At 43.4% G+C, this 15,977-nt stretch overlaps 1 protein-coding gene across 1 annotated transcript in view; it reads left to right on the top strand.

The window, feature by feature from the left end:
* Window positions 1-15,977, top strand: part of LOC120937061 (dynein heavy chain 5, axonemal-like) — a 342,938-nt gene that overhangs the window by 211,233 nt on the left and 115,728 nt on the right. Inside the window, exons 66-68 of the mRNA XM_040350003.1 lie at window positions 4,290-4,394; window positions 4,485-4,651; window positions 5,795-5,981. Of these exons, the coding sequence (XP_040205937.1) occupies window positions 4,290-4,394; window positions 4,485-4,651; window positions 5,795-5,981 (459 nt within the window). The remainder of the gene's footprint in view (window positions 1-4,289; window positions 4,395-4,484; window positions 4,652-5,794; window positions 5,982-15,977) is intronic.

The following is a 15,977-nucleotide window of genomic DNA, read 5'->3' on the forward strand; positions in this document are numbered from 1 at the left end:
CATGCAAAGCTGCCCCAGATTTTGCACTCTCCAGTTTTAGGGCCGGTTCTCACTAGTGCAACATACACTGCGACTTTGAGAGCACATGTTGCATGATGTGACTAAATCAATGATTCCTTATGAGAGCCGTCTAAACTTGTCCAACTTTGGAAAAAGTTCCTGTACTACTTTGGTCCAACTTTGGTCTGAATATCATTGAAGTCGTATCCAAGTCGGATCAGCATCATAACTGATCCGCCAACTTGTCACATGCGACTTGTGCTCAGAGGCAATGTTAGCACTGCAAAATGTATTGAAATGAAAACCCATACCAGACCCAAGTTGCACTCATCTCAAGTTGGATACTGTTCATTAAAATCTGACCGATGTTTCAGGGCAAAGTCAGATTGGAAGTTGTGGAACTTTCATGTCAGACCAGTGTGGACTCGTCCTTAGTAAATGAACCCTACTGCATCACCAGGTCCTGAACCTCCATGTAAACTGAACTGCAGTGAAGCAGTGCAGCCAGACCTTCACTCACCCTAGTGTGTGATTTGATTTTGTGAAATGCAATAGAGCCCTGTCCCCCCCAATTTCCAAACATAAAACATGAATGAGTAATATCAGAAAAATCGAGTCAGCCACATATTATTATTATTTTTTTACATACTGTATATTTAGATATATGTTTGTCCCAAGCATGTTCCAATCCACTTACTGTTTATTGACTCGCTACCTCTAGCTCTATGTCTATTCCAAGCAACTACTCTTCTGGTAAAAAAATTACTTTTTAAGATTCGTTTTGAACTATCCTCCTACTAGTTTGAGATTATTTTCCCCTGTTCTTGATTTTAGCTTCATATGTCAAACACCCCAAGGAATTGCCTGTGTTGCTAGATACAAATGTGCTCTGCAGTAATTTCTGCGCAAACTTGTGCTTTATATAAATTTATGTAAAAAACAAAGCTTATTTTGGTAAAAATATATCTGTCTAAGATTAGTTTTGAACTTTCCTTCTGCTAGTTTGACATATGAAGCTAAAATCAAAAACACAGGAAAATAATCTCAAACACCCCAAGGCATTGCCTGAGGTGATAGATGCAAATATGCTCTGCAGTAATTTTGCGTGAACTTGTGCTTCAATATAAATTGATTTAAAAAAAAAAACAGACTTTATTTTGCAAATAAAGTTCAAACATACTTTGTTCATCACTGTTTTCCCATAGAGATCCAACTCAGTATGTTGATAATACTCATTGGCTTGGTTTAACACCCTGTACATTCACAAAATATTTGCAGTCTACAGAATGCTCATAATGCAAAAGCTGTATATATTTATTCCAACCACTGCTGAAGAAACCATGAGTATATTGGCATGATCTTATGCTATTAGTTGATGGAAAAAATGTAGAGCTAAGTCTATTATCTATAACATGTACAGTATCTCAATACAGTGGTCATCCTTCTAACACATTTTGCACTTTAGGGACCTTTAAAGCCTGATAGCTGATGCTTATGTCAATTTGATTGCACTCCAATTGAAACATATGTTAAAAAATATGTTAAAAAAATTAATAGGGAAAGATGTGAAAGAAAGTAAGAAAAAAATATTGTTTTCTTTTTCTTTTACAAGGAGTTTTATTGAGATTCAATCCAACAGGTTAGGTCAACAATGAGATGGTTACATTGCATGTGAGACATACAAAAAAAGGAAAGTCAAGTGTTATGATACAAATACAGTAACAATGTACAAAATTTGTAAGTACATTTTAAACTCAGTGCTATTTTTAACGAGAGTCCCTAAGTAAGAGAACTCAAGAATCTCGATTGCATTACATACTGACTTGAATCATGAAGATCCAGCTAAACATAATAAAACATGAAAGGTCTTTGACAACAGGATTACGCATAGGTGAGAATGCAATGTGCAACCATAAAAATGCTTTCACCCTAACCAAGACCTCACCCAACGACCCAAAAGGCCCAAAAAATAGATACACAATATGGAGCTAGAATAAAAGGAAAAAATTTGAAAGAAAAGAAAATGAGTCAGAGTTAAGAGGAAAGAAAGAAGGAAAGGAAGAAAAGTCCAACAGGGTGTGCGCCAGGGATAATATTGACTTTTTATTTTTAATAAACATGCATAATTACTAACATTTTTAAGGCCAGGGGGTTTGTTCCCTTTAAGACAAAATCTCCAACAATTCTCCACTTTCCATACATTTTTATCAATATCACCTCCATAAATTTGCTTATATATTCTGTCCAATGCACAAAATGTAATTTTCCTATTTTATGGTAAAACAAAAAACAAAAAAACAAACAGGCTTTTTGTTTTTCCACTATAAAAACATCCGCAGTCACACTCCAAGAGATATATGATCCCTTGTACATTAATAGATTGTAAGCTCTAACTAACGGGGTCCTCTGATTCCTCTTGTACCAAATTGTAATGTAACTGTAATGTCTACTTTCAATTTGTTGAGCGCTGTCCAAACTGTTGGCCCTTTATAAATCATGTTATAATAATAATAATAATTACTGTTCACAAAATGTGCTACCGTGATTGATTGTCCATTGGGCAAAAGCAAAAAGGGCTCTGAGTTACTATATAGGCGCATTGAGCAAGCTCCATATTTATAAGCAACTTTCGTTTTGCAACAATGTGGGGGTGTGTGTTTTTCATAGCTAATACACGTCACTTTATCCTATAAAAAGGAGGCCTGTTAAAAAGTATTCCAAATAAAGAGCACTACTATGGATAAAAGATAATTTTGTGTAACCACAGCCAATGTTTGTGCATTAATGACATGAGCTGGAGTCACTAATGAAAGCGGGGGTCTTGCTATTAGCATGAGGATGTGTTGCTGGAACACTAAGCAACCTGCATGCCATCCCTTAATAATAATAATAAAGACGTTTTCACAGTATGTATATACAGCAGGCGATGTCTTCAACGTTCTGCTTACCAAAGGACAGAAAGCTCTAAAAAGCCACTGCAATGGGTCCAAATCAGTGGAACATCAAAGGTCAGAGGAGGAAGATAACTATTACTGCTTGCTGTTTCTGGACTGAAATAATTGAATTCACTTTCTTCAAAGAAAGCAAAATATCCCTTCAAAGCTAAAATCCAGATCATTCTCTGTTATAGTAAATGATGTGCCCCAGTGTATGTGTTTTAATAAATAAGCTGCTGTATACCTTATTTTATAGCGCTGATCAGTGCCCACGTGACTAGCCACCTCTCTCTCCTCTACCCCTCCTGGCTGACATCAGCAGGGGGATTCTCAGCCCCACCCGCTGTAGCTGTCAGATCAAGAGAGGAGAGAGGCGCCCGGTCACGTGAGCGCTGAGCTGCGATATAAAATAAGGTATAAAGTGGCTTATTTTTGAAAAAACACATACACTGGGGCACATCTTTTACTATAACAGAGGAGACTGTAGCATGACTACTCAGTGGCTTAACAACCACTTTAAGACACATTAGAAAGTGACAGGAAATCTGTCTGTTACCAGAACAGGTGTCCATCCCCACACATACCTGTCCTTTCTGGAGGTAGCTAAGTAAAAATTTTAAAATACTAAAGGGAAAGGAAATGAGCCACTGCATCAACATTAAGTAATGGTGATACAGTACCTTATGTCCTTTCGCTCAGTTATGAAACAGCAAACAGTAATAGGTATCTTCCTCCTTTGACCCTTGATGTCCCACTGACTGAGACCCATTCCAATGGCTTACATTTTTTAATTTTTTAGTAAGTGGACAGCTGATAACATGACCTGCTGTATTCAGATAGTGGATTTCTAGAGCAGGTGGTACATTCCCTTTATCCTTGACTAAAGCAGACAAATGCAAAGTCTAATGTGCTGCCTGAGCGGATTTCAATTAAGAAGATGGCTTTTTTTGTGGATTGAAGATGTTCTACATTTTAATTAAAGTTTAAGTGTAGCTGGGCTGGCATTTGAGGTGATAATGTCATTCGCATATTAAATCTTTACCATATAATGGTATACATATTGCAACAGAATTGGCTCCTGTCATGTTGTCTAACTGCAAATTGATAATACAGGCACTGGTTTGGGGAAGGGATTTGGGAAAACTCAATTTTTCTATTCTACTCCCACTCAGAAATCTTCACTTCATTATCTGTAAATCTAAAGACGATAGCTGAGAAAACGTATGTGTAGGTCTATGCATTTTTTTAGATCATGAAGGCTTTTAAATGTCGGTCACAGACATTCCCCTGCCAAGCTTTTTTATCTTGTTTCTACCTTATGTATATTTATTAATAGATTCTTTTTTTGGTCAGTATTTTCCAGACATTGGAGGGTCTTCACTCCAAAGAACATTTACAACATTTCCTCTAGAAATGAAGTTTTCTCATCAGACTAGCACAGAAAATAAAGGTGTAAAGGTAATAAATAGACAGTAATTTATTATTATTCTATATTCATGTTACTATACATTCATATGATAGATGCTTTTTAATCGTCTTTTGGTTCAGGTATTGCTACAGTCTGTTACCAAACTAGATGATGTGCAAAGTTTTCTGAAGACAACTGTACAACATTACAACGAGGAGCTTGGGCACCAAAAACTCCACCTTGAATTATCACAGAATGCTGTATTGCAGATAATTCGTATACACAGAGTACTGTCTTCTGAGAAGGGGTGAGTTGTTTTGTACTAGACCAAAACATGATAAAATTTTTGCAGGCAAACCCGTATGCATACAATATACCTCATGGAGTGGGATTGTATAGGCAACACAAAAAAGGGTTTCAAAAATGTATAAAAAATTATATCAATTTATTACAAAAATAGATTCAGCATATACAAAAAAATATCTCGAAAATTACATGAATATACATTATACAAAACATAAATGATGCAGATACTGTCCGGCATACGGTACCATCACCAAATTTGGGAGGTAAGTTGTAGCTGCAACTTACCTCCCAAATTTGGTGATGGTACCGTATCTTTTTTTTTTTAAATACTTAGCTGATGCTACATCTGTCCCCCACCAGCTTCAAGACTGAGAACCGAGCGATAAAACACTGCCAATTGCGCTCCTCAGCTCCTGAGCAGAGAGCTGGTAACTGTCAGTCAGCAGCTCTCTTCTCTGCCCCCCCATGTTCACTGGAGCACTGGGCTGTGAAAGGGGCGGGAGTGGCCTTCTCAGCCTCTCAGTGCCTCGCTGAGAACAAACTGCACTCCTGTGATCCACAAACAAGCTTTGGCTGTACTTCTCCTTTAATTTGCAAGGATTTTTTTCTCACTTCCTGTTTTGGCTACTGGACAGGAGGTGATGGAAAATCTCCACAATGGGACACAGATGTAAAAAAATAAGCTGTCATGGGTTACAACCCTCCCTCACTCTATCCAAAATGCTAAAACAAAGGTTTGCCTATAGTTGTTCAATTTATTTTACATTATTGTGTTCAATTTGGTACGTGGCTTCTTACAACTATCTTGGTTTCCTGAATCAAAGCCCCCCCCCCCCTTCAAACACACTTTCCCCCATTGGTTCTCTAATGTGATGGGTGGATCCAATGACAAACAGTGAGGCTTAAAAGAGTGAGGGCAGAGCTCAAGCTTGACCCTTACAGAAAAATTCAATATTGCATTCATTGTTAACTGCTTTTATCTCTGTATTTACTGATCAGTCTAACTTGTGCATTTCTCATATGCTCATAGATGAAAAATATACATACCTGTAGCTGACAAAAACACTAGTTTGCTATTGCATTAGACACAATAATAGATTGCATGAATAATATGCCTTTTACTAATATATCTTTGTAATTGCAGTGGCAATGCACTGTTAGTGGGATGTGTTGGGTCTCATCTATCAACATTAGTGAAGCTAGCCCTCTATGTTGCTGACATACCTCTGCATGTAGTGGATACATCTGGACACAATAACTTCATCGGTAGTCTGAAATCTGCCATCCAAATTTCTGCAGTTGAAGGAAAACCAACAGCTATTCTGTTAACTGTAAGTTTATCATTTCCTTGAGCTTAAGCATATCAACAACAAAAAAATATAGTAAAGTAAAAGTAAATGGTGGACACTGAAAGTACAACCTTCCGCCCAGGGAAGGACAGTGCCACCAGCAGGTGAACTAGGTCCTGATACTGATGATTTTTTTTTTTTATTATCTGCATTGATATATATATATAATTTGGGGACCCAGTAGATGACTGGGGCCCCACCACAGCTTCAGTTGCTCCGGGTCAGCATGGTCCTGGAACGAAGGACACCTCGTAGCACGTGCACCTCGGCCTGGAAGGCCATATTGCCGGGGCCCGTGATGTGCGCACAACCTGAAGGTGGGTGCCGCACCCGGAACGAACACCAGAACTCCTCCTCCTCAAAATGCCGTCTGCCCCAGACATACCCTCCCCCAGCATGCCCCGCAAGGGAGAAAGCCCTCTGATTGGCTGCTGGAGAGAGGCACCTCCGTGTGAACCCCTCTGGCGCCACCTGCCACCCAGAGATAGAAAGGCATCTCTGGAACACAGAATGAAACCACAGGCAGCCCAGCCTGGCAGAGACCCAATTTATACAAATCAACTGGATGAGAGCAAAGTAACTCTCTCACCCCCCTTCTAAATTTAACATAGCACCTGGACTGAAAGTACACAGGCGCTACACTTGTCCATGAAAATCTATATTTTAGTGAAAATAAAAGTATCACAGACAGTACTCAATTTTCCCTATTCATTTGAAACCATGTCAGAAAAGTGGCAGTTTGCAATTTACCTTCATTACTCTAATTGCCATCCTTTTGAAGTTGCTGTGACTCTCTGAGAGGAACAATTGACTGATTTGTGTCTAGAAATTAATGTGTTCTGTTGCCATAGTAATTATCAGTGCATGCTGTGTGCATTCATGGTTCTGATTACAGCATAGGTAAAAGGCCAACTAGGCCTCCACTATTAGCTTATTAGTAAAAAATACAGGTCATGTTAAGCTGTGTGGATACAATATGTCATTGTTTAATGATTTTCTGAGCGAATCTCTTTTTAATGTTTGTACAGCTAAGTGACTCATTGTAGACTCCTACTGAAAATACTTGAATGTTCCTGTAAAGCTGCCCATACAGAACGGAATTTCATTTGATTGTTAGCAAATGATTAATAGTTGGAAGTTTCACACGTTATCATATTACCTTTATTTGGAGTAGTCTTAGGCCTCTTGCACACTGCAGCTTGAAAAAGCCTTTTTTACTGAGCTAAAATACAGCCAATTAATTGTAATGTGTCTATGCACACAGGCAAGTAAACAAGCGCAGTGGATTCTTCAGTAAAAAAAAAAATAGAACATTTTTGGTCAGTAATTTATGCCTCATACAAGCAAATGCGCACATTTGCGTGCAGGAAAATAAGTTGCGCGCATGTGTGCGGAAATGAAAACATTTGCGCGAACACATGTGCGCAAAAATACACGCAAATACATACCAAAAAAACACCTGAAAATATAGACGCTCGATCAGGAGTATCGTGTGCAAGAGGCCTTAATATGTTGGCAATTTTCAGCCTTAAGGCCTGCCTTTACATGCACAAGAACTTTAATGGCATCCCAGTCGTAGTCGGTAGGGTTCGATATTGAGGAGTTGGTTCATCCTTGGCAGCTATAACAGCTTTGACTCTTCTGGGAAGGCTGTCCACGAGGTTTAGGAGTGTGTCTATGGGAATGTTTGACCATTCTTCCAGAAGTGCATTTGTGAGGTCAGGCACTGATGTTGGATGAGTTGGCCTGGCTCACAGTCTCCACTCGAGTTCATGTCAAAGGTGTTCTATTGGGTTGAGGGCAGGACAGTCAAGTTCCTCCACCTCAAACTTGCTCATTCTTTTTTTTTGGACCTTTCTTTATGCACTGGTCCAAATCATTTAGTGGAGGGGGGATTATGGTGTGGGGTTGTTTTTCAGGGGTTGAGCTTGGCCCCTTAGTTCCAGTGAAGGAAACTCAGGCATCAGCATACCAAGTCAGTTTGGACAATTTCATGTGTGGGAATAGTTTGGGGATGGTCCCTTCCTGTTTCAACATGACTGCGCACCAGTGCACAAAGCAAGGTCCATAAAGACATGGATGCCTGACCTCTCAGGAAGAATGGTCAAACATTCCCATAAACACACTAAACCTTGTGAACAGCTTTCCCAGAAGAGTTGAAGCTGTTATAGTTGCAAAGGGAGGGCCAACCCCAATATTGAACCCTACTGACTAAAGCTGAGATGCCATTAAATTTCATGTGCGTGTAAAGGCAGGCATCCCAATACTTTTGGCAATATAGTGTGTGTACAGTATCTCACAAACGTGAGTTCACCCCTCACATTTTTGTAAATATTTTATAATATCTTTTCATGTGCAACACTGAAGAAATTACACTTTGCTACAATGTAAAGTAGTGAGTGTACAGCTTGTATAACAGTGCGAATTTGCTGTCCCCTCAAAATAACTCAACACACAGCCATTAATGTCTAAACCGCTGGCAACAAAAGTGAGTACACCCCTAAGTGAAAATGTCCAAATTGGGTTCTGGACTCTTTAGTGTTACAAGGTCTCAGGTGTGAATGGGGAGTAGGTGTGTTACATTTGGTGTTATCGCTCTCACTCTCTCATACTGGTCACTGGAAGTTCAACATGGCACCTCATGGCAAAGAACTCTCTGAGGATTTGAAAAAATGAATTATTGCTGTACATAAAGATGGCCTAGTCTATAAGAAGATTGCCAAGACCCTGAAACTGAGCTGCAGTATGGTGGCCAAGACCATACAGCGGTTTAACAGGACAGGTTCCACTCAGAACAGGCACCAAAAAAGTTCAGTGCACGTGCTCAGCGTCATATCCAGAGGTTGTCTTTGGGAAATAGACGTATGAGTGCTGCCAGCATTGCTGCAGAGGTTGAAGGGGTGGCGGGTCAGTCTGTTAGTGCTCAGACCATACGCCGCACACTGCATCAAATTGGTCTGCATGGCTGTCGTCCCAGAAGGAAGCCTCTTCTAAAGATGATGCACAAGAAAGCCTGAAAACAGTTGCTGAAGACAAGGGGCCAAATTCTCAAAAAAGCTGCCTAACTTACACAGTTACACAGGCGTTAAATTTCTACCTAAGTGCCCGATCTTCAAAGCACTTACCTAGAAATTACACGCCGTGTAACTTAAGTGCCTCCGTCGCAAGGCGGTCCTCCTCTCCGGGGGGCGTTTACAATTTAAATGAGGCGCGCTCCTGCGCCAGCCGTACTGCGCATGCGTGTGACGTAATTTTCCCGACGTGCAGCGCGCGAACGTAATTTACGCCGGGCTTTGTGGATTGCGACGGGACAATAAAGTTGCGACGGGTGGAAAAAAAACTACGCGCCGGGAAAAAAAATAAAAAAATGACAGCGTCGCTCGGCATGCATTCCTGGGGGAGAACTCCATGCCAATTTTCAAATTAAAAACCGGCATGGGTTCCCCCCCCAGGGGCATACCAGGCCCTTAGGTCTGGTATGGGTTGTAAGGAGACCCCCCCCTACGCCAAAAAATCGACATAGGGGGTCCCCCTACAATCCATACCAGACCCGTATCCAAAGCACGCTACTCGGCCGGCCAGGAATGGGAGTGGGGACGAGCGAGCGCCCCCCCCCTCCTGAGCCGTGCCAGGCCGCATGCCCTCAACATGGGGGGGTTGGGTGCTCTGGGGCAGGGGGGCACACTGCGGGCCCCCCCACCCCAGAGCACCCTGTCCCCATGTTGATGAGGACAGGACCTCTTCCAGACAACCCTGGCCGTTGGTTGTCGGGGTCTGCGGGTGGGGGCTTATCGGAATCTGGGAGTCCCCTCAAATAAGGGGGCCCCCAGATACCGGCCCCCCACACTAAGTGAATGGATATGGGGTACATCGTACCCCTACCCATTCACCTGGAGGCAAAGTGATAGTTATTAAACACACAACACAAGGGTTTTTAAAATCATTTATTAGTCTGCTCCGGAGGCCCCCCTGTCTTCTTTAGCTCTAATACCAGGGGGGGCTTCTTCTTCCACTCTCCGGGGGGGGGGTCTTCTCCGCTCTCCGGGGGTCTTCTCCGCTCTCCGGGGGTCTTCTTATATCTTCGCCGCTCTCCGCTGTTGACTCTGCGCACCCCGGTTCTTCTCCAGCTGTCCGGTGCCTTCTTCTTCAGCGCTGGCTGCCTGCTATCTTCGTGTGTTAGCTCAATTACTAGCAGGCAGCCAGCGCGGTCTTCTGTGACGTCATCTTCTTCTCTTCTCTTCTTCTCCCTTCTTCCGATGTTGACCCGACGCCTCTTCTCGCTGCAATGATGGAAGCGCGCCTTGCATCCGATTTATATAGGCCTCACCATCCCATCATGCTCCGGTAGGTACCCACGTGGGTAGGCACCCACCACGTGGGTACCTACCGGAGCATGATGGGACGGTGATGCCTATATAAATGGGATGCAAGGCGCGCTTCCATCATTGCAGTGAGAAGAGGCGTCGAGTCAACATCGGAAGAAGGGAAGAGAAGAGAAGAACATGACGTCACAGAAGACCGCGCTGGCTGCCTGCTAGTAATTGAGCTAACACACGAAGATAGCAGGCAGCCAGCGCTGAAGAAGAAGGCACCGGACAGCTGGAGAAGAACCGGGGTGCGCCGAGTCAACAGCGGAGAGCGGCGAAGATAGAAGAAGACCCCCGGAGAGCGGAGAAGACCCCCGGAGAGCGGAGAAGACCCCCCCGGAGAGTGGAAGAAGAAGCCCCCCCTGGTATTAGTGCTAAAGAAGACAGGGGGGGCCTCCGGAGCAGACTAATAAATGATTTTAAAAACCCTTGTGTTGTGTGTTTAATAACTATCACTTTGCCTCCAGGTGAATGGGTAGGGGTACGATGTACCCCATATCCATTCACTTAGGGTGGGGGGCCGGTATCTGGGGGCCCCCTTATTTGAGGGGACTCCCAGATTCCGATAAGCTCCCGCCCGCAGACCCCGACAACCAACGGCCAGGGTTGTCGGGAAGAGGTCCTGTCCTCATCAACATGGGGACAGGGTGCTCTGGGGTGGGGGGGCCCGCAGTGCGGCCTGGCACGGCTCAGGAGGGGGGGGGCGCTCGCTAGTCCCCACTCCCATTCCTGGCCGGCCGGATAGCGTGCTTTGGATACGGGTCTGGTATGGATTGTAGGGGGATCCCCTACGTCGATTTTTCGGCGTAGGGGGGGTCTCCTTACAACCCATACCAGACCTAAGGGCCTGGTATGCTCCTGGGGGGGAACCCATGCCGGTTTTGATTTTACAAATTGCCGTGGAGTTCTCCCTCAGGAATGCATACCAAATGCCGTCGCTTGAATGGGCTTTTACATGGTGTTACTAACTTTCCACATTGTAAAACCAGCCCTAGTTTTGCGCAAGCAAATCGGGAACTTACAATGCTTAAAAGCGTTGTGGATCTGCTTAAGTCCTCATTTGCATACGCAAAGCTGCATTTCAATGAGAAATGCCCCCAGCGGCGGATGCGGTACTGCATCCTAAGATCTGACAGTGTAAGTGTCTAAGGCCCCATACACACAAGAGAATTTATCCGCGGATACGGTCCAGCGGACTGTTTCCACGGATAAATCCTCTCAAAGATTTCCGCAGATTTCTATGCGATGGAGTGTACTCACCATCGCATTGAAATCCGCGCGGAAATCCTCTGGCGATGAGGTGTCGCGCCGTCGCCGCGATTATGACGCGGCGACGGGCGCGACGCTGTCATATAAGGAATTCCACACATGCGTTGAATCATTGCGACGCATGCGGGGGATCCCTTCGGACGGATGGATTCGGTGAGTCTGTACAGACCAGCGGATCCATCCGTGGGATCCGATTCCAGCGGATAGATATTCTGTGCATGTCGACAAATATCTATCTGCTGGAATTCGGAAATATCCGCGGATAAATATCCGCCGGAGTGTACACACCATAGAATCTATCCGCTGAAACCCATTCGATGGGATTTATCTGCGGATAGATTCTATGGTGTGTATGGGGCCTTACACATGTCAGATCTTCTGCCTAACTTTGGAAAAAGCCTTTTGAGGATCGTTTCCAAAGTTAGGCACAGAGATACGCAGGCTGAACAGCAGTTCCGCCTGCGTATCTCTTTTGAGAATTTGGCCCAAGAAAACTAAAGACATGGGGCCATATTCTCAAAGAATCTCAGCCTGCTTCGCTTAGGGCACTTACACTCCGCTGTCCCAACTTACTGGAGCAGGTGTTGTATTCCCCAACCACTTGCTCCATAACTTGGGACAGCGGAGTGTAAGTGTCCCGGCGTAGCCTGGCGGATCTCCAAGGGGGCGGCTTCTATTCAAATGAAGCGCGCCCCCGATGCAAAAGAACTGGGCATGCGCCGGGCTGCAAAAAGCCCAGTGCGCATGCTCCATTTCTTTGCGGAAAACGTCAATGACGCCGACGTGTGCGTCATTGACGTAAAGTCGTATTCAAGAACGACTTACGTAAACGACGTATCCGACGAAAAAACACGACGGGGACCCGACGCCATCCGTAACATGGCCTACGCGAGACTTGCGGAAACTTACCCCTCATATAGCAGGGGTAAGTTTCCGCTTACGCAAACGACGTTAGCGACGGTTACGCGACGCGAACTCGTTCGGGAATCGGCGTAGAAGGATCATTTGCATATGCAAATGACTCCTTCACGTAAATGCCATCTAGCGGCGGCCGGCGTCATTGCATTTAAGATCCGCCAGTGTAAGTGACTTACAGATGGCGGATCTTAAGTGTATCTATGCAAAAATGATTCTGAGAATCAGGAGCATAGATACACTGGCCAAAAAAGGGAGTTACGATGGAGTATCCTGAGATACTCCATCGTAACTTCTCTGAGAATATGGCCCATGGATTACTAGAAAAAAATCCCTGTATGGAAGACTAGGAAGGTATAGGGGTTACTATTGATAACAAGTGGATCATACTAGAGTGTAGTCTAAAAATATAGAATTTATTGATGGCCCCGGGGGGGGAGGAGCTAGCTGGTGGTACTGTATGTGCAGATGTAGCATTAATTAATGATGAAGGGCAGGGAAACCAATGATTCCTTCAATTCTTGATGAGCTGGTTAGTGCATGGTAGTGTGATAGACTAATTATAGTAAATAGTCAACATCCAGGTACACAGAGTGACTACATACTATGGGCTGTATGTATAAACTGAAAGTGCAGTTCCTCTGGGAGACAAATCTCCCATGGCCATACTAAAGATGTTGAGCCCAAGTGAGCCATGACAGCCTCTACACTGTAAGTTGTTGCTGTAGATGCTAAGCTGGACACACTGGGTAATAGGTCAGCTGGAAAATGAAGGATGTAGTTCAGTCAAACATAGGCACACAAAGCCTCAATGGTGAACCCTCTTTGTGCTGTGTGCACATGCAGATCAGCACAATAAGCATCCATTTACTAGTGAGTTGGTAGATGAATGTGGGGGGTACTTTACCATTCCCACTGTAAGAGCATACGTTCTCAGTGGGAGCATGTAAGAGCACATCGCCAGCGGTTTAGACATAAATGGCTGTCAGTTTTTTTGAAGGGACAGCAAATTTACAATGTTATACAAGCTGTACACTCACTACTTTACATTGTAGCAAAGTGTCATTTCTTCAGTGTTGTCACATGAAAAGATATAATAAAATATTTACAAAAATGTGAGGGGTGTACTCACTTTTGTGAGATAGTGTATATGTAAACCAAATACATCTGTGACCAATACAGCACTCTCCTCATCCCAAAGGAAGCTTAGGATATACAACCTACCTACCTGCAACCAACAGAGGTAACCTAAGTGCAAACGCGACACAAGCCTCGTACACACGCTCGGTTTTCCCGGCAAGAAAACTGCTGGCAGAGCTTTCTTGCCGAGTAAACCGTGCGTGTGTACGAGGCTTTCAGGTTTCTTGCCAAGAAAACTGCCCAGAATATAGACAAGAAAAATAGACAACCTGGTCTCTATTTTCTTGTTGTGAGTGTATATACTTACCTGTCGCCGTGGAAACTCGCGCATGCTCGAAATTACTTCAACGCATGTGCGGTAGCTTCCTAGGCATAGGTAGGGTGTATGTGCGGTAGCTTTCTAGGCATAGGTAGGGTGTAGCAAGATGGCGGCGACGGCATCAAATGTGACGAGCGCATGCTCGTCGTAGTCGATGACGTTACCGCGTTCACTCCATTCCAAAGAACGGCAGTTCTTTTGAATGGAGTGTCTGTACACTTGACCAGCAAGAGATTCTTGCCAAGAATCTCGTCAGGAAAAACGACGTTTTTTTCCTGACGAGATTCTGGGCCGTGTGTATAGGGCTTTCGTCTACGCCACTAGGAACATGGCAAGTCTTTTGTCTACATGCTTTGTGCTAAAACGCGTCCCTCTTTTTTATCTCATAAAGTTTTGAGGTATGGATTTGTTGCACTTTCTCCTGATGAAAGATGTAATAGAACATTTTATTGGCTGTGTAATTACATAAACTAAACAAAGTCATATTCTGTATTTTAATTAAGTTATATTAAATAAAATAAAAAACAAAACTGTGCTCAAAGTTATTCAGCCTGCATGACATTGGTGCATAGTGCCTTAGTAAAGTTTTCTGACATTTAAATGGTAAAAGGCTAAGAATATAATGTTAGCTTCTACGGATATATAGATTTAGCCATTTGTCCATTACTTATGATATAAACATAAAGTACATTTATGAAAGGCTAGTACATTATTGGTTATTTCAAGCTACTGGTGTTGAGTTAATAAAGGCAAATAATCTGTTAACGTTGCAAGGGAAGTTTCCCTCAACTTAGTGAATGTGGTGAAAATACACTTTGCAAATGGTACCTTAACTTGTGTAAAGGAAAAAAAAAAAAAAAAAAAAACAGTAGGGTGGATGATGAAAGTCAGCAGAGCTTCATCTCATGCTCTGAGCTAAGGCAAATTCCCTCCCAGCGTGGAATATCCCTTGCAACGTAACAATTCTTTTGCAAAGTAGATAGCCTCTTTGCATTTAGTAAATCAAACTCAGTGTCTAAACCAGTGTAAGATTGTTTCAGTAGTAAAGTGCTACTGCAATTTTGAACTTGTGCAGCAGAGGGCAATACAAGCATGTATTACTGTAAAATCATAAATTAGGCAAAATGTAAAATGAGTGATGTTTATCTTATACTTTATTTTACAATTCTAAAAATACTTCCCCACCCCAGAGGCCCCGTCAATATAATTATTACAGAAATCTTGAAAGCTCCACTAAAGAATATGTAAACCCAGAATTGCATATTCCTGATATGTGCATGCTGTATCACGCAACAGTATGAAAAAGTATCCTATCCTCTTTGTATTACTTCCTTTATGTGAAATACTTGGTGCTTTCCTATTAAAAAATGATGGCTAGGCATGAGAGCACAGCGTGGTCAGTTTGCTAACTGTGCTGATAACTCAGTCTTCTCTCTTACAATGACCAGACTTATCCTGGCCCAGCCCCCCCCCCCCCCCACACACACACACAGCCATTCACCGGTAAGATCAGCATGCCATTTTTTCCTCCTCCAGCTTTTTGACCTCCTTATGCTGCTGAGAACAGAGGGTATGTGATCACTTATAAAAAAAGAGGGACAACTGTATCTATAATGGCCCGGATTCACGTAGCTCGGCGCATCTTTATACCGGCGTAGAGCATCTCATATGCGCTACGCCGACGTAACTCTGAGAGGCAAGCTGAGTATTCACAAAGCACTCGCTCCCTACGTTGCACCAGCGTAACGTAAATTGGCCGGCGTAAGCCCGCCTAATTCAAAGTAGGAAGTTAGTGGGCATGATACATTTAAATTAACCGTGACCCCATGGAAATGAAGGGCCGAACGAACGGCGCATGCGCCGTCCCGTGGACGCATCCCAGTACGCATGCGTCAGAATCACTTCGTAAATACTCCATAAGATACGTCGAATCACTGCCTACGACGTGACGTAACCTACGCCCAGCCC

This window comes from Rana temporaria, chromosome 4, assembly GCF_905171775.1.
Source record: "Rana temporaria chromosome 4, aRanTem1.1, whole genome shotgun sequence".
Taxonomy (NCBI): Eukaryota; Metazoa; Chordata; class Amphibia; order Anura; family Ranidae; genus Rana; species Rana temporaria.